We start from the raw sequence: 25030 nt of genomic DNA, 5'->3' as shown, positions 1-25030 counted from the left end.
GACAGGGCAAGCACTGGGCAATGCCTTGCATGCTCCCCGCCACCACAGCTAGTTGAACTCAGTTGTTCCTTTCTGTGATGTCTCTCCACCCAGTTGTGGACATATCTGGGCCATCTCCTGACGTTCTGTGCTCCTCCTGTGGACTCTGCAGAAACCTGTGAGGCAAGAGCAAATCCACAGCTCTGTAGGTTCCTGGCCAGCAACACTCCACAAGTTCCATGTTATCTTCTGGCTTGTCAGACATGCCCTTCACATGAAGGCAAGCCAAGTGTTATGGAGAGGATGTCCACCTTTGTGCATGGAACTGGATGGAAAGTAGATATGACCAGGCATCTCCTCACAGTGCACACTCCAGCGTAGCTCCTGGAGTCTGTGCCTTCATTTCACACCTGGTACTGACCACATGGATATTTCTCACCTCGTGCTGATGGCCTTTTACGCTCTTTTGCGTGCAGATGAATGTTCCTCCGGTCTGAGATGTGCAACCAGAGGGGAAGCTGAAGGCACGGTCTTTGCCTCAGCAGATGAAGCATCTGATATGCTTGGTGGGACACTGACTGCTTCAGCAGCATCTTGAGATTGTCTTTCTTCCTCTACAGCCTGCAAGTATAGAGTTTATTAGAGTAAAAACTACAGGGTAAGGGCAGCTGTCAGTGCAGTGTCTCTGGCATCCAGTTGGCTGTGATCTGTGCCAGCAGCATTGGCATCTTGGTCTGTCATCTGTGGTCTGTCCCTGCGCATCGTGCACTCTTAATATACCGAGTACGGGAAGGACCAGAGGCAGGAAACTGGCCATCAGCCCTCGCTGTTGTGATGGAGATACCTTGCATGCCCTGAGCAGTGTTGGCAGAACTGGCACCATCATCAGCTGCTTGGGGCTAAGAAGCCTGGGCTTGCTCGTTCTGTATGCCCTGGACCCATTCCAGCAGGACAACATCTGTTCCTTCCTTGCCCCATCACGGATCCCCAGTTTGCTGGGTGAACTGGAAGATATCCATAGGCCTCCCAGTAGATCTCTCTGGGATCTTACAGCGTTTGTGGTTCTCCCAGAGCTTGTATGGAGAACCCAGACATGGCCACAGCTGTTTGTTCTCTTCCCCCTCCCTCACATGCTGTCGGCGCACTAGCCTCCTCTGGACAGTGTGCAGTCTTGGGAGAAGTTGAGTGTTTTGCACCTCTGGTGACTGAGGCAGACAGACTCAAGTTGCCCTGCAGGCCCTGGGCCTGAGTCCAGAAGAGAAGCTGAACGCGCTGTTTCTGCCTCTTCAGATGGGGCAAGACCTGTGCAACAACAAATCACCAGAAACTGTCCTGCAGTTTCTCCCTCAGTGGGCTCTTCCAGCTCTTGCTGCACAGCCTGCACGCTTATGTCTGAGGTCTGGGAATCACCAGATACCAGAAACTGGCCCTCAGCATTCGCTGTTGTGGTAGAGATGCCAAGCGTGCCCTGAGCAGTGCCGGAAGTGTTGGCATCATCATCTGCTGCTTGGGATCTCCAGTGCCCTGGCCCTTTCACGCTGTTTGGCCAGGACACATTCCATCTGGACAACATCTGGTCCTTTTTCTCCTCATCACGAATTCTGCGGATTGCTGGGATCGTGGCAGAATATCCACAGGCCATCCTGGTGATTTCTCTGGGATCTTGTCTCTTTGGAATAAGTGCAGCCTTGGAAGAAGCTGAATTTTCCACATCTTCAGGCACAGATGGGACAGAGTCTCCTTGTTTGCTCTTTGCCATGACGTGCCTCCCCTTCTGAGCCCTTCTTTGCAGATGGGGAACGTGGTGTAGAGGCTGCACCAGTGCCTCGGGTGCCCTCCCGAGCGTCTGTCCAAGCCATGGGGATCTTACCAGCATTAGTGGCTTGCACCTGGGCAGTTGTTGCTGGTGCTCCCAGGCTGCTGGTGCATGCACCATGCCCCGGTACTGCCAGCTGCACGCCAACTCTTGGGCTTCTGGCTGCAGCGCACAGGGTGCCCTTGCTTGGCTCTAGCGTGCAGAGGCATGAGAACAGTTAGAGTCTTTGAGGGCTGGCGCCCTGCTCTCAGATCTCACTGCCAGGTCTTGGACATGCAAGGTTCCCTGAAGGACCTGGAGAAACTTCTGGGAGTCTGCCGCCTCTAATGCCTATGGCACGTGCTCTGCCTCTTGCAGCAGGTGCGCAGGTTGCTGCTTGCAGAGCAAGCAGCTTATGGGCATTAGAAGATGCTGCTGCATGCTGGGGGTGCAGCTGCCGGCATCCCTGCTCACCTTAAGTGAGGCAGCAAGGATGGCTGAGGCTGTCTCCTTTGCCCGCAGGCACTGCTGCGGGTCACTGACAGCGTGAACTCCCACCAGCCTGCAAGAGAAGCCGAGTTAGAAACACCAAGTGAGCGCGGTCCTTCCAGCTCACGCCCCACAGAACGCTCAGCCACGGGCATCTGCTGCCCGGCTCCCCATAGCCAAACCGGCAGAGGACGGTCCCCATATGGCAGCCCCCACGGCCCTACTGTGGCAGCTCTGCTCACATGCCTGGGCAGCTGGCTGGCTGCGGCTCAGCCTCATCCTGATGACAGCTGGCCACCAGCAGCAAGTTGCAGTGTGTGATGCGGCAGTGGCTCCTGTGGAGGACAGAGAGCTGTAGGCAGGGGGCAGATACCTGTAGGCTAGGGGCAGGGCAAGCACCAGGCAAGGCCCTACCTGCCTCCAGTCACCACAGCTTTCCCCTGGGAGAGGTGGCCTTGGCACAGCAGTACTCTGTACACAGAGCTGCTCACTGGGCTGGTTGGGGTCGGCAGGCCCTCACTGGGATGTCTCTTCACTTGGGGACATACCTTGGCTTGCTCATGCTATGCAGCCAGGATGTGTTCCTACTGGACAACAATATCCTCCCCCCTGCTTCCCGCCATGTCCTATCACTACACTTGCAATAAGTTTATTCACCTGAAGTTTCTAAACTCCCTTGAAATATCGGAAGTTCACAATGAGGTCTCCCTGCAGCCTTCCCTTTTCTGGGCTGAACAATCCTGGAAAACGCATGTATATGTATATATATGCGTATGTATGTATGTGTATATACATGCATATTTACAAAACAAGTGATTTCTTCCCCCCCACCAAGTTACGCGCAGCCTGTCCCTGAGCAGTGTCTGCCCCCTCCCTGGCCAGATCCGCACGGTTTTATTTGCTTTTGTATGATGTCATATGGTGTGAGTGCCCCTTCCTGTTCCTTGTCCCCTCCCAGCCCCCTCGCTGGCAGGACAGTAGGAGAAGCTGAGGAACAGAAACATCCTTGGCTCTGTACATCATGGCTCAGCAACAACCAAAGCTCTGATGCGCTATCGGCATTCTTCTCCTAAAGCCAAAACATGGCATCACACCAGACACTGTTAAGAAAATCAGCTTCTTAATTTTAGTCTAGACAGATCAACAGGAGGAAAGGAAGATTTGCTTTTCCAGAATAAGCAACAGAGGAAAGGTCAAGAACAAGTGAAGAAACAAACAAGCTAAAGCTATCAACCATTTCCAAAAACATTTTGATGAATTAAAACCTACACCACCGAAAACACGTGACTTGAGTCTAACTTCATTTCTGCTCTGAAAAAATCACTCTGTCTTTTTCTAGTTCCTTCTTAAGTTTCTTGTTTTATTGTACCCTGCTCTCAGCCTTAAACTCATTTATTCTCACTAACAAGGAAGGACATGTTAAGGAAGTAAAGGTTGGGGGCACCTTGGGTTGTAGTGACCACGAGATGGTGGAGTTCAAGATCCAGAGTGGAAGAAGCAAGGTAAAAAGTAGGATTGCTACCCTGGACTTCAGGAGAGCCAACACTGGTCTCTTCTGGGACCTGCTTGGCGCTATCCCGTGGGCTAGGTGTTAGAAGGTAAGGGGGCCTTTGAGAGCTGGTCAGCATTTAAACAGCGCTACTTCCAAGCTCAGGATCAGTACATCCATCTGACTACGAAATCGGGAAGGGGTGGCAGGAGACCTGTGTGGATGAGCAAGGAGCTCATGCACAAACTCAAAGGGAAGAAGAAGGTCCATGAATGTGGAAAAAGGGTCTGACCACTTGGGAATAATATAGGAATGTTGTCATGGCCTGCAGGGATGTGATGAGGAAAGCTAAAGCCACCTGGAATTGAATCTGCCTAAAGTGATAACGGATAATAAAAAAGGCTTTTTAAAGTAAGTTAACAGCAAAAGGAAGACTAGGGAGAACGAGGGTCCCCTACTAAGTGAGGGGGGTGTTCTTGTAACAGGGGGATGCTGAGAAGGCAGAGTTACTGAATACCTCCTTTGCTTCTGTCTTCAGTGAAAAGGCTCTCCCTCTGGAATCCCAGACCCTGGAGGTTAGTGAGAGGGTCTGGGGAATGGGAGACTTCCCTTTAGTCAGGGAAGAGGTGGTCCGTGAGCTCCTAGGTGACACTGAGTTCCATAAATCCATGGGGCCTGATGGGTTGCATCCACAGGTGCTGAGGGAGCTGGCGGAAGTGATTGCTGAACCGCTCTCTCCATCATCTTAGAGAGGTCTTGGAGAATGGGGGAGGTCCCTGAAGACTGGAGGATAGCCAGTGTCACTCCAGTCTTCAAAAAGGGCAGGAAGGATGATCCAGGTAGTTATAGGCCAGTCAGCCTCACCTCTGTCCCTGGAAAGGTGATGGAACAGGTTGTGCTGGATGCCATCTCCAAACAATTGGAAGAAAAGGAGGTTATCAGGAGTAGCCATCATGGGTTCACCAGGGGGAAGTCATGCTCAACCAACGTGGTAGCCTTCTATGACATTGTCACTGGCTGGGTGGGGAGAGGGCGGTACATGTAGTCTACCTTGATTTCAGCATGGCATTTGATACTCTTTCCCACAGCATCCTTATAACAAAGCTGAGGAAGTGTGGGCTAGATGAGTGGACGGTGAAGTGGTTTGAGAGCTGGCCGAATGGCAGAGCTCAGAGGATTGTCATTGGTGGTGCAAAGTCTGTTTGGAAACCTGTAACTAGCGGCGTTCCCTAGGGGTTGGTGCTGAGTCTGGTCTTGTTCAACACCTTCATCAATGACCTTGACAAGGGGATAGTGACCACCCTCAGCAAGTTTGCTGGTGATACGAAGCTGGGAGGATTGGCTGACATGCCTGAAGGCTGTGCTGCCATTCAGTGAGACCTGGACAGGCTGGAGAGCTGGGCAGTAAGAAACCGGATGAGGTTTAACAAATGCAAGTGAGGAGTCTTGCACCTAGGGAAATAATTGCATGCACCGGTACAGGCTGGGGGAAGACCTGCTGGAGAGGAGCTCTGCTGAGAGGGACCTGGGCGTCCTGGTGGACGACAGGTTGGCCATGAGCCAGCAGTGTGCCCTTGTAGCCAAACAGGCCAATGGCATTCTGGGGTGCATTAAAAAGAGCGTGTCCAGCAGGTTGAGGGAGGTGATCCTCCTCATCTACTCTGCCTGGTGAGGCCTCATCTGGAATACTGTATCTAGTTCTGGGCTGCTCAGTACAAAGAAGACAGGGATCTCTTGGAAACAGTCCAGCAGAGGGCCACAGAGATGGTGAAGGGCCCAGAGCATCTCCCCTATGAGGAGAGACTAAGTGAACTGGGTCTGTTTAGCCTTGAGTTAAGAATGCTGAGAGGGGGTTTGATCCAGGTCTATAAATACCTGAGATGTGGGGTCATAGTTGCGATGCTGGTCCCCTTTCGGTAGTGTGCGGGGACAGGACTAGGGGTAATGGGAAGAAACTACAGCATAGGAAGTTCTGCACGAATGTGTGGAAGAACTTCTTTATGGTGAGGGTGACAGAGCACTGGAACAGGCTGCTCAGGGAGGTGGTGGACCCTCCTCTGGAGATATTCAAGACCCGACTGGATGCCTACATGTGCAACGTGGTGTAGGGAGCCTGCTTTGGCAGGGGGATTGGACTCGATGATCTCTAGAAGTCCCTTGCAACCCCTACAATTCTGTGATTCTGTGATTCTGTGAGATGTGGATCCTCTGGGGGACAGATGGCCATAGGTATGGGACAGGACGGGCACTGTATTCTGAAAATGTCAAGGGACTTCTCCTGGTGTGGAAGCCTAATGGGAAGTGGGAGACTTATAGGCACCTGGATGCCAACACTGCCCCTTCAGCAACAGCTGTCCCAAATGTTTCAGAATTGATTGCTGCTCTACAGAAACAGGCTCCTGCCTTTCTGGCTGCTCTTGATGTCTAAGACAGGTTTCTTATTGTCCCCTTGAGGAAGGCGGAGGACAGTCAGTTTGCATTTACTTGGAGGGACTGCAGTGCACATTCAGCTGATTACCCCAGGGGTACAAACACTCACCCACTCTGGCGCTCAGAGCATAGGCACGGAGGATGGAGAAGGTTATGTTGGACCACGGTGTCCGGGTTTGTCCCTATGCTGATGACATCCTCATATGGGGGAATGATGTCTTTGTGGGAATACCCAAGACTACACAGTGTGGCACCTGAGGAGCCCCGATCCAGCTGGGACACTCTTGGTCTCCTCTAGCCAGGGCTTCAGAGACCTTCAACCCTTTCATCACAGGCCACCTCACACACACACAGCAGCTCAGCCAGCTCACACTTTGCAAGCGAGAAATCACCGTGCCTTGCACGCCCACGCTCTCTGCACTTGCTGCCATCACTGACACGGGGATCCACTGCTCCATTCTCTGATCCCAGTAGCTGCACAGAGACCAAACGTGCACAGACCAGACAGCACTCAGCCAGGATAGGGTTAAGGGATAAGGTTTAATCAGATTTCTACATATACAGGATTGGGTGTTTCATCTCTGGGAGCTATTCTACAACTACAGGACAAGGGGAAATGGACTTAAGATGAAAGAGGGTAAATTTAGGTTGGATGTTAGGGGGAAGTTCTTTACTAGGAGCGTTGTGAGGCCCTGGAACAGGCTGCCCAGGGAGGTTGTGGATGCCCCGTCCTTAGAGGTGTTCAAGGCCAGGTTGGATGGGACCTTGGGCAACCTGATCTAGTAATTGTGGAAGGTTGGTGGCCCTGCCAGGCAGGGGGGTTTGGAACTTCATGATCCCTGAAGTCCCTTGCAATCCAGGTCATTCTTCAATTCTGTGATTTAGTTTGTTGTCTCTGGGAGCTGCCTGGTGTTTGCAGCCTCGTGCCTTTCCTCTTCCTGTCCCCTGATGCAGCTGCAGGTGCAAACTCTGCGCAGAGCCCGAAGCGCCATCCTGATGACAGCTGGCATCCGGCGGCGAGCCGCTGCGTGTGGTGCGTCAGTGGTACCTGTTGGGGACAGAGAGCTGTAGGCAAGAGGCAGAGGCACGGCCCTGCCTGCCACCCACCACCATGGAATTTCCCTGGGAGGACTGCGCTGCATGTGGCAGGGCACAGAACGCCGCTGGCCTCTGTGCCACTTGGTGGGCATGGCTTTCTGCCCGGGGACGTACCTGGGCCATCCTCCGGTGCATCTCTGAAGCACACGGAGCTCTGTGCACGTTTTCTGGCCTCTGCAGAAACCTGTGTGGAGAGAACAAAACCACAACCCAGTCTGTCACTGCCCGGTGATGCTGTGGGTGCCACGCGCCCAAGGAACGGATTGCCTTTCCAGGCCCCTTTGCTTGAAGGTAAGGCAGGGGTAACAGAAGGGTTCTCCACCCTAATGCGTGGAGCTGGCTGGAAAGGAGACAGCACCAGGCATCTTGCCACAGCGCAAGCTGCAGGCACCTCTCCTGCCTCTGCCTCAATTTCATGCCTGGTACCAACCACACACGCCTTGCTCACCTCGTCCTGAGGGCCCACATCTGCTCCCACACATGCTGACACCTGCTCCTCAGGCCTGGGATCTGCAGCCACAGATGATGCTGAAGATGTGGTCTCCACATCAACTGATGAATTATCAGATGTGCTGGGTGTTAAACTGACTGCCTCTGATGAAGTATCTTCCTCAGAGTAATAATCCCAGTCTTCCTCCACAGCATCCACTTTTGAAGTGCAAAGACGGGAGGGCAGGTGGATGCCCTCATCTGTCTCTGCAGTGTCTCTGGTATTCAGCATGCTCTCAGCAGTGCTAGAAGAACTGCTGCTGTCATCGCTGGAGTCTTCTTGCACAAGTGGCAGTCTACCAGCCAACAATTGGAAATCACCAATTTCATGCCTGGTACCAACCACACACGCCTTGCTCACCTCATGCTGAGGGCCCACATCTGATCCCACACATGCTGACACCTGCTCCTCAGGCCTCGGATCTGCAGCCACAGATGATGCTGAAGATGTGGTCTCCACATCAACTGATGAATTATCAGATGTGCTGGGTGTTAAACTGACTGCCTCTGATGAAGTATCTTCCTCAGAGTAATAATCCCAGTCTTCCTCCACAGCATCCACTTTTGAAGTGCAAAGACGGTAGAGCAGGTGGATGCCCTCATCTGTCTCTGCAGTGTCTCTGGTATTCAGCATGCTCTCAGCAGTGCTAGAAGAACTGCTGCTGTCATCGCTGGAGTCTTCTTGCACAAGTGGCAGTCTACCAGCCAACAATTGGAAATCACCAATTTCATGCCTGGTACCAACCACACACGCCTTGCTCACCTCATGCTGAGGGCCCACATCTGATCCCACATATGCTGACACCTGCTCCTCAGGCCTGGGATCTGCAGCCACAGATGTTGCTGAAGATGTGTCCTCCACCTCAGCAGATGAATTATCAGATGTGCCGAGTGTGACACTGACTGCCTCTGATGCAGCATCAGAGTCACACTCCCAGTCTTCCTCCACAGCCTCTGATGTCGAAGGGCAAAGACAGGAGGGCAGGTGCACACCCCCATCTGTCTCTGCAGTGTCTCTGCTATCCTGCTTGCTCTCTGCAGTAGCACTGCTGCTGTCGTTGCTTGACTCTTCCTGCTCAACTGGCCATCTAATAGCCCACATTCGGGAATCAGCAGAGTCAAGAAACCAGCCATCAGCCCATGATGTTGTGGGCTGCGTGTCCGGCACGTCCTGAGCAGCACCAGCAGTGTTGGAAGCATTATCTCTTGCCTGGAGGCTTTGCTGCCCGCAGCTTCTCAGACTCTTTGGCCAGGAAATATTCCAGCGTGACATGATGTGCTCATTTCCATCCTCGTCAAGAATTCTCCAGCGTACTGGGATCATAGGATACCCACGGGCCTGCCAGTTGATCACTCTGGGATCTTCCGATCTCTCTGCTTCTCCCAGAGCTTCTGCAGAGGAGTTAGGCGTGACAGTAGCTAGTCCTTCACTTCCTCCTCTCTGAGACACTGACAAGAACAATATTGTTGCATTGGAGTCCACTGCAGACAACGCAACCTCAGAATATGAGCTTTCTGTATCTTCCGGCACTGATGCAGGCAGAGGCTCAAGGAGTTCTGCAAGCCCAGGACCAAAACGCAGAGGAGATCGTGAACACACAGTATGTGCCTTAGAAGGGACAAGTGAGGCAGCCTGCAGGGTGCCAGATAACTGTCCTGAAATTTCTCTCCCAGCGCTCTCTTCCAGTTCTTGCTGCAAATCCTGGACTAATACATCCCTGGCTGGGGAATCATCAGAGGCAGAGGAGCATTCAGTGTTGGAAGAAGTTGAGTTCTCCCCATCTTCAGTACCGGTTACTGCCAAACTCTCGAGGTGTCCTCCAGGCCCAGGCTGTGCAGCCAGAAGAGAAGCTGCACATACAGCGTCTGCCTCAACAGATGAGGCAAGAGATGCGCTGCACAGGTTGCCAGATGACTGTCCCGTGGATTCCTTCTCAGCAGCCTCTTCCAGCTCCTGCAGCTCAACCTGCACTCCAGCATCACTGGTTCGGGAACCACCAGAGGCAGGAATCTGTCCCTCAGCCCTGGTTGTCACAGAGCCTATGCCCAGTCTTCCCTGAGCAGTGCTGGCAGCGCTGGCACCGTCTGCTGCCGCTTGGGGCATGAGAAGCCTGGGCACACTCACAGGGTTTGCCCAGCTGGTATTGCGACTGGATACGTGTGGTGTTTGCCGAGGTCTTCGGGGAAGTCTTGGGAGTCTGACGCTTCTAATGCCGATGGTGCATTCTCTGCCTCGCGCAGCAGGTGCGCAGGCTGCTGCACCAGAACGCCGGGGTGCAGCTGCCGGCATCCCTGGCCGCCTTAAGTGAGGCAGCAAGGATGGCTGAGGCTGTCTCCGTTGCCCGCCGGCACTGCTGCGGGTCACCGACAGCGTGAACTGCCACCCGCCCGCCTGCAAGAGAAGCCGAGGAGAAACACCAGGTGAGCGCGGTCCGTCCCGCTCCCGCCCCACGGAGCACCGAGGGCAGCGCTCATGTGGGCGGTCCCCGCGCCACGCGGGAAGACGTTCGGCCTCGCCTCCCTCGGGCTCCCTACCTGTGCGCGGCGGCTCCCGGAGGCCCGCGAGCTCTCCGGGCCGGGCAGCGGCGGCAGATGGACGCCGTGGAGGGACGAGCCCGGGCTCCGGCTGCCCGGCGGCACCGCTCGCGGCGCCGTGCGGCCCACCTGTGGGGAGAAGGAGGCGTGAGATGGAGGTGGCCAGGTCGCCACCGGCGGCCCGGCCGAGCCCGGCCCCGCTGCTCTCCGCCTGCCTCACCTGGCGGCGTTCCTGCACGCGTGGCAGCCCTGCGTTGGGCTGGGAGTCGTCCTTCTCGCGCTTCTCGCTCATCTCCGCGTCCTCGCACAGAGGCACAGGGAAGCACCCAGGAGCTGCTGCCTCCTCACGGAGCCGCTGTCCTGAGAGTGAGCGGCACTCCCTCCAGGGGACGCTGACCCCTCAAGGCAGCCCCGCGTCACAACGGCCTTCGGGTTCGATGCCGGCCCGCGTCACAAAGCCCTGGCGGTTACGACAGCCCACTGTGACAGCCCTCCGCACGTGCCTGGCAGCCGGCTGCCTGTGACTCAGCGTGGTCCTGATGACGGGCCACGAGCGGTGAGTGGCAGCATGTCGGGGACAGATGGCTATAGGCAAGGGACAGGGCAAGCACTGGGCAATGCCTTGCATGCTCCCCGCCACCACAGCTAGTTGAACTCAGTTGTTCCTTTCTGTGATGTCTCTCCACCCAGTTGTGGACATATCTGGGCCATCTCCTGACGTTCTGTGCTCCTCCTGTGGACTCTGCAGAAACCTGTGAGGCAAGAGCAAATCCACAGCTCTGTAGGTTCCTGGCCAGCAACACTCCACAAGTTCCATGTTATCTTCTGGCTTGTCAGACATGCCCTTCACATGAAGGCAAGCCAAGTGTTATGGAGAGGATGTCCACCTTTGTGCATGGAACTGGATGGAAAGTAGATATGACCAGGCATCTCCTCACAGTGCACACTCCAGCGTAGCTCCTGGAGTCTGTGCCTTCATTTCACACCTGGTACTGACCACATGGATATTTCTCACCTCGTGCTGATGGCCTTTTACGCTCTTTTGCGTGCAGATGAATGTTCCTCCGGTCTGAGATGTGCAACCAGAGGGGAAGCTGAAGGCACGGTCTTTGCCTCAGCAGATGAAGCATCTGATATGCTTGGTGGGACACTGACTGCTTCAGCAGCATCTTGAGATTGTCTTTCTTCCTCTACAGCCTGCAAGTATAGAGTTTATTAGAGTAAAAACTACAGGGTAAGGGCAGCTGTCAGTGCAGTGTCTCTGGCATCCAGTTGGCTGTGATCTGTGCCAGCAGCATTGGCATCTTGGTCTGTCATCTGTGGTCTGTCCCTGCGCATCGTGCACTCTTAATATACCGAGTACGGGAAGGACCAGAGGCAGGAAACTGGCCATCAGCCCTCGCTGTTGTGATGGAGATACCTTGCATGCCCTGAGCAGTGTTGGCAGCACTGGCACCATCATCAGCTGCTTGGGGCTAAGAAGCCTGGGCTTGCTCGTTCTGTATGCCCTGGACCCATTCCAGCAGGACAACATCTGTTCCTTCCTTGCCCCATCACGGATCCCCAGTTTGCTGGGTGAACTGGAAGATATCCATAGGCCTCCCAGTAGATCTCTCTGGGATCTCACAGCGTTTGTGGTTCTCCCAGAGCTTGTATGGAGAACCCAGACATGGCCACAGCTGTTTGTTCTCTTCCCCCTCCCTCACATGCTGTCGGCGCACTAGCCTCCTCTGGACAGTGTGCAGTCTTGGGAGAAGTTGAGTGTTTTGCACCTCTGGTGACTGAGGCAGACAGACTCAAGTTGCCCTGCAGGCCCTGGGCCTGAGTCCAGAAGAGAAGCTGAACGCGCTGTTTCTGCCTCTTCAGATGGGGCAAGACCTGTGCAACAACAAATCACCAGAAACTGTCCTGCAGTTTCTCCCTCAGTGGGCTCTTCCAGCTCTTGCTGCACAGCCTGCACGCTTATGTCTGAGGTCTGGGAATCACCAGATACCAGAAACTGGCCCTCAGCATTCGCTGTTGTGGTAGAGATGCCAAGCGTGCCCTGAGCAGTGCCGGAAGTGTTGGCATCATCATCTGCTGCTTGGGATCTCCAGTGCCCTGGCCCTTTCACGCTGTTTGGCCAGGACACATTCCATCTGGACAACATCTGGTCCTTTTTCTCCTCATCACGAATTCTGCGGATTGCTGGGATCGTGGCAGAATATCCACAGGCCATCCTGGTGATTTCTCTGGGATCTTGTCTCTTTGGAATAAGTGCAGCCTTGGAAGAAGCTGAATTTTCCACATCTTCAGGCACAGATGGGACAGAGTCTCCTTGTTTGCTCTTTGCCATGACGTGCCTCCCCTTCTGAGCCCTTCTTTGCAGATGGGGAACGTGGTGTAGAGGCTGCACCAGTGCCTCGGGTGCCCTCCCGAGCGTCTGTCCAAGCCATGGGGATCTTACCAGCATTAGTGGCTTGCACCTGGGCAGTTGTTGCTGGTGCTCCCAGGCTGCTGGTGCGTGCACCATGCCCCGGTACTGCCAGCTGCACGCAAACTCTTGGGCTTCTGGCTGCAGCGCACAGGGTACCCTTGCTTGGCTCTAGCGTGCAGAGGCATGAGAACAGTTAGAGTCTTTGAGGGCTGGCGCCCTGCTCTCAGATCTCACTGCCAGGTCTTGGACATGCAAGGTTCCCTGAAGGACCTGGAGAAACTTCTGGGAGTCTGCCGCCTCTAATGCCTATGGCACGTGCTCTGCCTCTTGCAGCAGGTGCGCAGGTTGCTGCTTGCAGAGCAAGCAGCTTATGGGCATTAGAAGATGCTGCTGCATGCTGGGGGTGCAGCTGCCGGCATCCCTGCTCACCTTAAGTGAGGCAGCAAGGATGGCTGAGGCTGTCTCCTTTGCCCGCAGGCACTGCTGCGGGTCACTGACAGCGTGAACTCCCACCTGCCTGCAAGAGAAGCCGAGTTAGAAACACCAAGTGAGCGCGGTCCTTCCAGCTCACGCCCCACAGAACGCTCAGCCACGGGCATCTGCTGCCCGGCTCCCCATAGCCAAACCGGCAGAGGACAGTCCCCATATGGCAGCCCCCACGGCCCTACTGTGGCAGCTCTGCTCACATGCCTGGGCAGCTGGCTGGCTGCGGCTCAGCCTCATCCTGATGACAGCTGGCCACCAGCAGCAAGTTGCAGTGTGTGATGCAGCAGTGGCTCCTGTGGAGGACAGAGAGCTGTAGGCAGGGGGCAGATACCTGTAGGCTAGGGGCAGGGCAAGCACCAGGCAAGGCCCTACCTGCCTCCAGTCACCACAGCTTTCCCCTGGGAGAGGTGGCCTTGGCACAGCAGTACTCTGTACACAGAGCTGCTCACTGGGCTGGTTGGGGTCGGCAGGCCCTCACTGGGATGTCTCTTCACTTGGGGACATACCTTGGCTTGCTCATGCTATGCAGCCAGGATGTGTTCCTACTGGACAACAATATCCTCCCCCCTGCTTCCCGCCATGTCCTATCACTACACTTGCAATAAGTTTATTCACCTGAAGTTTCTAAACTCCCTTGAAATATCGGAAGTTCACAATGAGGTCTCCCTGCAGCCTTCCCTTTTCTGGGCTGAACAATCCTGGAAAACGCATGTGTATGTATATATATGCGTATGTATGTATGTGTATATACATGCATATTTACAAAACAAGTGATTTCTTCCCCCCCACCAAGTTACGCGCAGCCTGTCCCTGAGCAGTGTCTGCCCCCTCCCTGGCCAGATCCGCACAGTTTTATATGCTTTTGTATGATGTCATATGGTGTGAGTGCCCCTTCCTGTTCCTTGTCCCCTCCCAGCCCCCTCGCTGGCAGGACAGTAGGAGAAGCTGAGGAACAGAAACATCCTTGGCTCTGTACATCATGGCTCAGCAACAACCAAAGCTCTGATGCGCTATCGGCATTCTTCTCCTAAAGCCAAAACATGGCATCACACCAGACACTGTTAAGAAAATCAGCTTCTTAATTTTAGTCTAGACAGATCAACAGGAGGAAAGGAAGATTTGCTTTTCCAGAATAAGCAACAGAGGAAAGGTCAAGAACAAGTGAAGAAACAAACAAGCTAAAGCTATCAACCATTTCCAAAAACATTTTGATGAATTAAAACCTACACCACCGAAAACACGTGACTTGAGTCTAACTTCATTTCTGCTCTGAAAAAATCACTCTGTCTTTTTCTAGTTCCTTCTTAAGTTTCTTGTTTTATTGTACCCTGCTCTCAGCCTTAAACTCATTTATTCTCACTAACAAGGAAGGACATGTTAAGGAAGTAAAGGTTGGGGGCACCTTGGGTTGTAGTGACCACGAGATGGTGGAGTTCAAGATCCAGAGTGGAAGAAGCAAGGTAAAAAGTAGGATTGCTACCCTGGACTTCAGGAGAGCCAACACTGGTCTCTTCCAGGACCTGCTTGGCGCTATCCCGTGGGCTAGGTGTTAGAAGGTAAGGGGGCCTTTGAGAGCTGGTCAGCATTTAAACAGCGCTACTTCCAAGCTCAGGATCAGTACATCCATCTGACTACGAAATCGGGAAGGGGTGGCAGGAGACCTGTGTGGATGAGCAAGGAGCTCATGCACAAACTCAAAGGGAAGAAGAAGGTCCATGAATGAGGAAAAAGGGTCTGACCACTTGGGAATAATATAGGAATGTTGTCATGGCCTGCAGGGATGTGATGAGGAAAGCTAAAGCCACCTGGAATTGAATCTGCCTAAAGTGATAACGGATAATAAAAAAGGCTTTTTAAAGTAAGTTAACAGCAAAAGGAAGACTAGGGAGAACAAGGGTCCCCTACTAAGTGAGGGGGGTGTTCTTGTAACAGGGGGATGCTGAGAAGGCAGAGTTACTGAATACCTCCTTTGCTTCTGTCTTCAGTGAAAAGGCTCTCCCTCTGGAATCCCAGACCCTGGAGGTTAGTGAGAGGGTCTGGGGAATGGGAGACTTCCCTTTAGTCAGGGAAGAGGTGGTCCGTGAGCTCCTAGGTGACACTGAGTTCCATAAATCCATGGGGCCTGATGGGTTGCATCCACAGGTGCTGAGGGAGCTGGCGGAAGTGATTGCTGAACCGCTCTCTCCATCATCTTAGAGAGGTCTTGGAGAATGGGGGAGGTCCCTGAAGACTGGAGGATAGCCAGTGTCACTCCAGTCTTCAAAAAGGGCAGGAAGGATGATCCAGGTAGTTATAGGCCAGTCAGCCTCACCTCTGTCCCTGGAAAGGTGATGGAACAGGTTGTGCTGGATGCCATCTCCAAACAATTGGAAGAAAAGGAGGTTATCAGGAGTAGCCATCATGGGTTCACCAGGGGGAAGTCATGCTCAACCAACGTGGTAGCCTTCTATGACATTGTCACTGGCTGGGTGGGGAGAGGGCGGTAGATGTAGTCTACCTTGATTTCAGCATGGCATTTGATACTCTTTCCCACAGCATCCTTATAACAAAGCTGAGGAAGTGTGGGCTAGATGAGTGGACGGTGAAGTGGTTTGAGAGCTGGCCGAATGGCAGAGCTCGGAGGATTGTCATTGGTGGTGCAAAGTCTCTTTGGAAACCTGTAACTAGCGGCGTTCCCTAGGGGTTGGTGCTGAGTCTGGTCTTGTTCAACACCTTCATCAATGACCTTGACAAGGGGATAGTGACCACCCTCAGCAAGTTTGCTGGTGATACGAAGCTGGGAGGATTGGCTGACATGCCTGAAGGCTGTGCTGCCATTCAGTGAGACCTGGACAGGCTGGAGAGCTGGGCAGTAAGAAACCGGATGAGGTTTAACAAATGCAAGTGAGGAGTCTTGCACCTAGGGAGAAATAATTGCATGCACCGGTACAGGCTGGGGGAAGACCTGCTGGAGAGGAGCTCTGCTGAGAGGGACCTGGGCGTCCTGGTGGACGACAGGTTGGCCATGAGCCAACAGTGTGCCCTTGTAGCCAAACAGGCCAATGGCATTCTGGGGTGCATTAAAAAGAGCATGTCCAGCAGGTTGAGGGAGGTGATCCTCCTTATCTACTCTGCCTGGTGAGGCCTCATCTGGAATACTGTGTCTAGTTCTGGGCTGCTCAGTACAAAGAAGACAGGGATCTCTTGGAAACAGTCCAGCAGAGGGCCACAGAGATGGTGAAGGGCCCAGAGCATCTCCCCTATGAGGAGAGACTAAGTGAACTGGGTCTGTTTAGCCTTGAGTTAAGAATGCTGAGAGGGGGTTTGATCCAGGTCTATAAATACCTGAGATGTGGGGTCATAGTTGCGATGCTGGTCCCCTTTCGGTAGTGTGCGGGGACAGGACTAAGGGTAATGGGAAGAAACTACAGCATAGGAAGTTCTGCACGAATGTGTGGAAGAACTTCTTTATGGTGAGGGTGACAGAGCACTGGAACAGGCTGCCCAGGGAGGTGGTGGACCCTCCTCTGGAGATATTCAAGACCCGACTGGATGCCTACATGTGCAACGTGGTGTAGGGAGCCTGCTTTGGCAGGGGGATTGGACTCGATGATCTCTAGAAGTCCCTTGCAACCCCTACAATTCTGTGATTCTGTGATTCTGTGAGATGTGGATCCTCTGGGGGACAGATGGCCATAGGTATGGGACAGGACGGGCACTGTATTCTGAAAATGTCAAGGGACTTCTCCTGGTGTGGAAGCCTAATGGGAAGTGGGAGACTTATAGGCACCTGGATGCCAACACTGCCCCTTCAGCAACAGCTGTCCCAAATGTTTCAGAATTGATTGCTGCTCTACAGAAACAGGCTCCTGCCTTTCTGGCTGCTCTTGATGTCTAAGACAGGTTTCTTATTGTCCCCTTGAGGAAGGCGGAGGACAGTCAGTTTGCATTTACTTGGAGGGACTGCAGTGCACATTCAGCTGATTACCCCAGGGGTACAAACACTCACCCACTCTGGCGCTCAGAGCATAGGCACGGAGGATGGAGAAGGTTATGTTGGACCACGGTGTCCGGGTTTGTCCCTATGCTGATGACATCCTCATATGGGGGAATGATGTCTTTGTGGGAATACCCAAGACTACACAGTGTGGCACCTGAGGAGCCCCGATCCAGCTGGGACACTCTTGGTCTCCTCTAGCCAGGGCTTCAGAGACCTTCAACCCTTTCATCACAGGCCACCTCACACACACACAGCAGCTCAGCCAGCTCACACTTTGCAAGCGAGAAATCACCGTGCCTTGCACGCCCACGCTCTCTGCACTTGCTGCCATCACTGACACGGGGATCCACTGCTCCATTCTCTGATCCCAGTAGCTGCACAGAGACCAAACGTGCACAGACCAGACAGCACTCAGCCAGGATAGGGTTAAGGGATAAGGTTTAATCAGATTTCTACATATACAGGATTGGGTGTTTCATCTCTGGGAGCTATTCTACAACTACAGGACAAGGGGAAATGGACTTAAGATGAAAGAGGGTAAATTTAGGTTGGATGTTAGGGGGAAGTTCTTTACTAGGAGCGTTGTGAGGCCCTGGAACAGGCTGCCCAGGGAGGTTGTGGATGCCCCGTCCTTAGAGGTGTTCAAGGCCAGGTTGGATGGGACCTTGGGCAACCTGATCTAGTAATTGTGGAAGGTTGGTGGCCCTGCCAGGCGGGGGGGTTGGAACTTCATGATCCCTGAAGTCCCTTGCAATCCAGGTCATTCTTCAATTCTGTGATTTAGTTTGTTGTCTCTGGGAGCTGCCTGGTGTTTGCAGCCTCGTGCCTTTCCTCTTCCTGTCCCCTGATGCAGCTGCAGGTGCAAACTCTGCGCAGAGCCCGAAGCGCCATCCTGATGACAGCTGGCATCCGGCGGCGAGCCGCTGCGTGTGGTGCGTCAGTGGTACCTGTTGGGGACAGAGAGCTGTAGGCAAGAGGCAGAGGCACAGCCCTGCCTGCCACCCACCACCATGGAATTTCCCTGGGAGGACTGCACTGCATGTGGCAGGGCACAGAACGCCGCTGGCCTCCGTGCCACTTGGTGGGCATGGCTTTCTGCCCGGGGACGTACCTGGGCCATCCTCCGGTGCATCTCTGAAGCACACGGAGCTCTGTGCACGTTTTCTGGCCTCTGCAGAAACCTGTGTGGAGAGAACAAAACCACAACCCAGTCTGTCACTGCCCGGTGATGCTGTGGGTGCCACGCGCCCAAGGAACGGATTGCCTTTCCAGGCCCCTTTGCTTGAAGGTAAGGCAGGGGTAACAGAAGGGTTCTCCACCCTAATGCGTGGAGCTGGCTGGAAAGGAGACAGCACCAGGCATCTTGCCACAGCGCAAGCTGCAGGCACCTCTCCTGCCTCTGCCTCAATTTCATGCCTGGTACCAACCACACACGCCTTGCTCACCTCGTCCTGAGGGCCCACATCTGCTCCCACACATGCTGACACCTGCTCCTCAGGCCTGGGATCTGCAGCCACAGATGATGCTGAAGATGTGGTCTCCACATCAACTGATGAATTATCAGATGTGCTGGGTGTTAAACTGACTGCCTCTGATGAAGTATCTTCCTCAGAGTAATAATCCCAGTCTTCCTCCACAGCATCCACTTTTGAAGTGCAAAGACGGGAGGGCAGGTGGATGCCCTCATCTGTCTCTGCAGTGTCTCTGGTATTCAGCATGCTCTCAGCAGTGCTAGAAGAACTGCTGCTGTCATCGCTGGAGTCTTCTTGCACAAGTGGCAGTCTACCAGCCAACAATTGGAAATCACCAATTTCATGCCTGGTACCAACCATACACGCCTTGCTCACCTCATGCTGAGGGCCCACATCTGATCCCACACATGCTGACACCTGCTCCTCAGGCCTGGGATCTGCAGCCACAGATGATGCTGAAGATGTGGTCTCCACATCAACTGATGAATTATCAGATGTGCTGGGTGTTATACTGACTGCCTCTGATGAAGTATCTTCCTCAGAGTAATAATCCCAGTCTTCCTCCACAGCATCCACTTTTGAAGTGCAAAGACGGTAGAGCAGGTGGATGCCCTCATCTGTCTCTGCAGTGTCTCTGGTATTCAGCATGCTCTCAGCAGTGCTAGAAGAACTGCTGCTGTCATCGCTGGAGTCTTCTTGCACAAGTGGCAGTCTACCAGCCAACAATTGGAAATCACCAATTTCATGCCTGGTACCAACCACACACGCCTTGCTCACCTCATGCTGAGGGCCCACATCTGATCCCACATATGCTGACACCTGCTCCTCAGGCCTGGGATCTGCAGCCACAGATGTTGCTGAAGATGTGTCCTCCACCTCAGCAGATGAATTATCAGATGTGCCGAGTGTGACACTGACTGCCTCTGATGCAGCATCAGAGTCACACTCCCAGTCTTCCTCCACAGCCTCTGATGTCGAAGGGCAAAGACAGGAGGGCAGGTGCACACCCCCATCTGTCTTTGCAGTGTCTCTGCTATCCTGCTTGCTCTCTGCAGTAGCACTGCTGCTGTCGTTGCTTGACTCTTCCTGCTCAACTGGCCATCTAATAGCCCACATTCGGGAATCAGCAGAGTCAAGAAACCAGCCATCAGCCCATGATGTTGTGGGCTGCGTGTCCGGCACGTCCTGAGCAGCACCAGCAGTGTTGGAAGCATTATCTCTTGCCTGGAGGCTTTGCTGCCCGCAGCTTCTCAGACTCTTTGGCCAGGAAATATTCCAGCGTGACATGATGTGCTCATTTCCATCCTCGTCAAGAATTCTCCAGCGTACTGGGATCATAGGATACCCACGGGCCTGCCAGTTGATCACTCTGGGATCTTCCGATCTCTCTGCTTCTCCCAGAGCTTCTGCAGAGGAGTTAGGCGTGACAGTAGCTAGTCCTTCACTTCCTCCTCTCTGAGACACTGACAAGAACAATATTGTTGCATTGGAGTCCACTGCAGACAACGCAACCTCAGAATATGAGCTTTCTGTATCTTCCGGCACTGATGCAGGCAGAGGCTCAAGGAGTTCTGCAAGCCCAGGACCAAAACGCAGAGGAGATCGTGAACACACAGTATGTGCCTTAGAAGGGACAAGTGAGGCAGCCTGCAGGGTGCCAGATAACTGTCCTGAAATTTCTCTCCCAGCGCTCTCTTCCAGTTCGTGCTGCAAATCCTGGACTAATACATCCCTGGCTGGGGAATCATCAGAGGCAGAGGAGCATTCAGTGTTGGAAGAAGTTGAGTTCTCCCCATCTTCAGTACCGGTTACTGCCAAACTCTCGAGGTGTCCTCCAGGCCCAGGCTGTGCAGCCAGAAGAGAAGCTGCACATACAGTGTCTGCCTCAACAGATGAGGCAAGAGATGCGCTGCACAGGTTGCCAGATGACTGTCCCGTGGATTCCTTCTCAGCAGCCTCTTCCAGCTCCTGCAGCTCAACCTGCACTCCAGCATCACTGGTTCGGGAACCACCAGAGGCAGGAATCTGTCCCTCAGCCCTGGTTGTCACAGAGCCTATGCCCAGTCTTCCCTGAGCAGTGCTGGCAGCGCTGGCACCGTCTGCTGCCGCTTGGGGCATGAGAAGCCTGGGCACACTCACAGGGTTTGCCCAGCTGGTATTGCGACTGGATACGTGTGGTGTTTGCCGAGGTCTTCGGGGAAGTCTTGGGAGTCTGACGCTTCTAATGCCGATGGTGCATTCTCTGCCTCGCGCAGCAGGTGCGCAGGCTGCTGCACCAGAACGCCGGGGTGCAGCTGCCGGCATCCCTGGCCGCCTTAAGTGAGGCAGCAAGGATGGCTGAGGCTGTCTCCGTTGCCCGCCGGCACTGCTGCGGGTCACCGACAGCGTGAACTGCCACCCGCCCGCCTGCAAGAGAAGCCGAGGAGAAACACCAGGTGAGCGCGGTCCGTCCCGCTCCCGCCCCACGGAGCACCGAGGGCAGCGCTCATGTGGGCGGTCCCCGCGCCACGCGGGAAGACGTTCGGCCTCGCCTCCCTCGGGCTCCCTACCTGTGCGCGGCGGCTCCCGGAGGCCCGCGAGCTCTCCGGGCCGGGCAGCGGCGGCAGATGGACGCCGTGGAGGGACGAGCCCGGGCTCCGGCTGCCCGGCGGCACCGCTCGCGGCGCCGTGCGGCCCACCTGTGGGGAGAAGGAGGCGTGAGATGGAGGTGGCCAGGTCGCCACCGGCGGCCCGGCCGAGCCCGGCCCCGCTGCTCTCCGCCTGCCTCACCTGGCGGCGTTCCTGCACGCGTGGCAGCCCTGCGTTGGGCTGGGAGTCGTCCTTCTCGCGCTTCTCGCTCATCTCCGCGTCCTCGCACAGAGGCACAGGGAAGCACCCAGGAGCTGCTGCCTCCTCACGGAGCCGCTGTCCTGAGAGTGAGCGGCACTCCCTCCAGGGGACGCTGACCCCTCAAGGCAGCCCCGCGTCACAACGGCCTTCGGGTTCGATGCCGGCCCGCGTCACAAAGCCCTGGCGGTTACGACAGCCCACTGTGACAGCCCTCCGCACGTGCCTGGCAGCCGGCTGCCTGTGACTCAGCGTGGTCCTGATGACGGGCCACGAGCGGTGAGTGGCAGCATGTCGGGGACAGATGGCTATAGGCAAGGGACAGGGCAAGCACTGGGCAATGCCTTGCATGCTCCCCGCCACCACAGCTAGTTGAACTCAGTTGTTCCTTTCTGTGATGTCTCTCCACCCAGTTGTGGACATATCTGGGCCATCTCCTGACGTTCTGTGCTCCTCCTGTGGACTCTGCAGAAACCTGTGAGGCAAGAGCAAATCCACAGCTCTGTAGGTTCCTGGCCAGCAACACTCCACAAGTTCCATGTTATCTTCTGGCTTGTCAGACATGCCCTTCACATGAAGGCAAGCCAAGTGTTATGGAGAGGATGTCCACCTTTGTGCATGGAACTGGATGGAAAGTAGATATGACCAGGCATCTCCTCACAGTGCACACTCCAGCGTAGCTCCTGGAGTCTGTGCCTTCATTTCACACCTGGTACTGACCACATGGATATTTCTCACCTCGTGCTGATGGCCTTTTACGCTCTTTTGCGTGCAGATGAATGTTCCTCCGGTCTGAGATGTGCAACCAGAGGGGAAGCTGAAGGCACGGTCTTTGCCTCAGCAGATGAAGCATCTGATATGCTTGGTGGGACACTGACTGCTTCAGCAGCATCTTGAGATTGTCTTTCTTCCTCTACAGCCTGCAAGTATAGAGTTTATTAGAGTAAAAACTACAGGGTAAGGGCAGCTGTCAGTGCAGTGTCTCTGGCATCCAGTTGGCTGTGATCTGTGCCAGCAGCATTGGCATCTTGGTCTGTCATCTGTGGTCTGTCCCTGCGCATCGTGCACTCTTAATATACCGAGTACGGGAAGGACCAGAGGCAGGAAACTGGCCATCAGCCCTCGCTGTTGTGATGGAGATACCTTGCATGCCCTGAGCAGTGTTGGCAGCACTGGCACCATCATCAGCTGCTTGGGGCTAAGAAGCCTGGGCTTGCTCGTTCTGTATGCCCTGGACCCATTCCAGCAGGACAACATCTGTTCCTTCCTTGCCCCATCACGGATCCCCAGTTTGCTGGGTGAACTGGAAGATATCCATAGGCCTCCCAGTAGATCTCTCTGGGATCTCACAGCGTTTGTGGTTCTCCCAGAGCTTGTATGGAGAACCCAGACATGGCCACAGCTGTTTGTTCTCTTCCCCCTCCCTCACATGCTGTCGGCGCACTAGCCTCCTCTGGACAGTGTGCAGTCTTGGGAGAAGTTGAGTGTTTTGCACCTCTGGTGACTGAGGCAGACAGACTCAAGTTGCCCTGCAGGCCCTGGGCCTGAGTCCAGAAGAGAAGCTGAACGCGCTGTTTCTGCCTCTTCAGATGGGGCAAGACCTGTGCAACAACAAATCACCAGAAACTGTCCTGCAGTTTCTCCCTCAGTGGGCTCTTCCAGCTCTTGCTGCACAGCCTGCACGCTTATGTCTGAGGTCTGGGAATCACCAGATACCAGAAACTGGCCCTCAGCATTCGCTGTTGTGGTAGAGATGCCAAGCGTGCCCTGAGCAGTGCCGGAAGTGTTGGCATCATCATCTGCTGCTTGGGATCTCCAGTGCCCTGGCCCTTTCACGCTGTTTGGCCAGGACACATTCCATCTGGACAACATCTGGTCCTTTTTCTCCTCATCACGAATTCTGCGGATTGCTGGGATCGTGGCAGAATATCCACAGGCCATCCTGGTGATTTCTCTGGGATCTTGTCTCTTTGGAATAAGTGCAGCCTTGGAAGAAGCTGAATTTTCCACATCTTCAGGCACAGATGGGACAGAGTCTCCTTGTTTGCTCTTTGCCATGACGTGCCTCCCCTTCTGAGCCCTTCTTTGCAGATGGGGAACGTGGTGTAGAGGCTGCACCAGTGCCTCGGGTGCCCTCCCGAGCGTCTGTCCAAGCCATGGGGATCTTACCAGCATTAGTGGCTTGCACCTGGGCAGTTGTTGCTGGTGCTCCCAGGCTGCTGGTGCATGCACCATGCCCCGGTACTGCCAGCTGCACGCCAACTCTTGGGCTTCTGGCTGCAGCGCACAGGGTACCCTTGCTTGGCTCTAGCGTGCAGAGGCATGAGAACAGTTAGAGTCTTTGAGGGCTGGCGCCCTGCTCTCAGATCTCACTGCCAGGTCTTGGACATGCAAGGTTCCCTGAAGGACCTGGAGAAACTTCTGGGAGTCTGCCGCCTCTAATGCCTATGGCACGTGCTCTGCCTCTTGCAGCAGGTGCGCAGGTTGCTGCTTGCAGAGCAAGCAGCTTATGGGCATTAGAAGATGCTGCTGCATGCTGGGGGTGCAGCTGCCGGCATCCCTGCTCACCTTAAGTGAGGCAGCAAGGATGGCTGAGGCTGTCTCCTTTGCCCGCAGGCACTGCTGCGGGTCACTGACAGCGTGAACTCCCACCAGCCTGCAAGAGAAGCCGAGTTAGAAACACCAAGTGAGCGCGGTCCTTCCAGCTCACGCCCCACAGAACGCTCAGCCACGGGCATCTGCTGCCCGGCTCCCCATAGCCAAACCGGCAGAGGACGGTCCCCATATGGCAGCCCCCACGGCCCTACTGTGGCAGCTCTGCTCACATGCCTGGGCAGCTGGCTGGCTGCGGCTCAGCCTCATCCTGATGACAGCTGGCCACCAGCAGCAAGTTGCAGTGTGTGATGCGGCAGTGGCTCCTGTGGAGGACAGAGAGTTGTAGGCAGGGGGCAGATACCTGTAGGCTAGGGGCAGGGCAAGCACCAGGCAAGGCCCTACCTGCCTCCAGTCACCACAGCTTTCCCCTGGGAGAGGTGGCCTTGGCACAGCAGTACTCTGTACACAGAGCTGCTCACTGGGCTGGTTGGGGTCGGCAGGCCCTCACTGGGATGTCTCTTCACTTGGGGACATACCTTGGCTTGCTCATGCTATGCAGCCAGGATGTGTTCCTACTGGACAACAATATCCTCCCCCCTGCTTCCCGCCATGTCCTATCACTACACTTGCAATAAGTTTATTCACCTGAAGTTTCTAAACTCCCTTGAAATATCGGAAGTTCACAATGAGGTCTCCCTGCAGCCTTCCCTTTTCTGGGCTGAACAATCCTGGAAAACGCATGTATATGTATATATATGCGTATGTATGTATGTGTATATACATGCATATTTACAAAACAAGTGATTTCTTCCCCCCCACCAAGTTACGCGCAGCCTGTCCCTGAGCAGTGTCTGCCCCCTCCCTGGCCAGATCCGCACAGTTTTATTTGCTTTTGTATGATGTCATATGGTGTGAGTGCCCCTTCCTGTTCCTTGTCCCCTCCCAGCCCCCT

General features: G+C 54.6%; 3 protein-coding genes across 3 annotated transcripts; all 3 read right to left on the bottom strand.

Moving 5' to 3' along the window:
* Positions 1-435: 435 nt before the first annotated feature.
* LOC146758906 (uncharacterized) lies at positions 436-10995 on the bottom strand. Its single transcript, XM_085511924.1, has 9 exons — positions 7395-10995; positions 7110-7230; positions 6554-6656; positions 5628-5687; positions 2678-2826; positions 2506-2598; positions 2249-2336; positions 1301-1987; positions 436-600 (listed from the first exon to the last, which is right to left on the bottom strand). The coding sequence occupies exons 1-9, from the start codon at positions 10594-10596 to the stop codon at positions 436-438; spliced, it is 4668 nt and encodes a 1555-aa protein (XP_085368050.1). The 5' UTR covers positions 10597-10995.
* Positions 10996-17038: 6043 nt separating this feature from the next.
* On the bottom strand, positions 17039-21897 carry LOC146758905 (uncharacterized). Its single transcript, XM_085511922.1, has 4 exons — positions 18297-21897; positions 18012-18132; positions 17459-17559; positions 17039-17148 (listed from the first exon to the last, which is right to left on the bottom strand). The coding sequence occupies exons 1-4, from the start codon at positions 21496-21498 to the stop codon at positions 17039-17041; spliced, it is 3534 nt and encodes a 1177-aa protein (XP_085368048.1). The 5' UTR covers positions 21499-21897.
* Positions 21898-22238: 341 nt separating this feature from the next.
* LOC146758904 (uncharacterized) lies at positions 22239-24041 on the bottom strand. The gene is given in 7 exon segments (XM_085511921.1): positions 22239-22403; positions 23104-23541; positions 23543-23774; positions 23776-23817; positions 23819-23889; positions 23891-24025; positions 24027-24041. Coding segments are annotated over 7 exon segments (1098 nt in total).
* Between the last annotated feature and the right edge of the window lie 989 nt (positions 24042-25030).

This window comes from Coturnix japonica, chromosome 11, assembly GCF_054131305.1.
Source record: "Coturnix japonica strain WE chromosome 11, WE-NBRP24, whole genome shotgun sequence".
In the NCBI taxonomy this organism is placed as follows: domain Eukaryota; kingdom Metazoa; phylum Chordata; class Aves; order Galliformes; family Phasianidae; genus Coturnix; species Coturnix japonica.
The sequence above is the reverse complement of the archived record's forward strand: the minus strand, read 5'-3'. Positions and strand labels throughout refer to the sequence as shown.

Coding starts and splice junctions, on each gene's coding strand:
- LOC146758906 (XM_085511924.1), bottom strand. CDS start 10,596: ATGAGCGAGAAGCGCGAGAAGGACGACTCCCAGCCCAACGCAGGGCTG. Junction 6,657..7,109: donor AGGGGACAGGAAGAGGAAAG/GCACGAGGCTGC, acceptor GTCTCTGTGCAG/CTACTGGGATCAGAGAATGG. Junction 2,827..5,627: donor ACTATGACCCCACATCTCAG/GTATTTATAGAC, acceptor CTGGCTGCATAG/CATGAGCAAGCCAAGGTATG.
- LOC146758905 (XM_085511922.1), bottom strand. CDS start 21,498: ATGAGCGAGAAGCGCGAGAAGGACGACTCCCAGCCCAACGCAGGGCTG. Junction 17,560..18,011: donor AGGGGACAGGAAGAGGAAAG/GCACGAGGCTGC, acceptor GTCTCTGTGCAG/CTACTGGGATCAGAGAATGG. Junction 17,149..17,458: donor GGTGATTTCTCGCTTGCAAA/GTGTGAGCTGGC, acceptor TGTGCACTGCAG/TCCCTCCAAGTAAATGCAAA.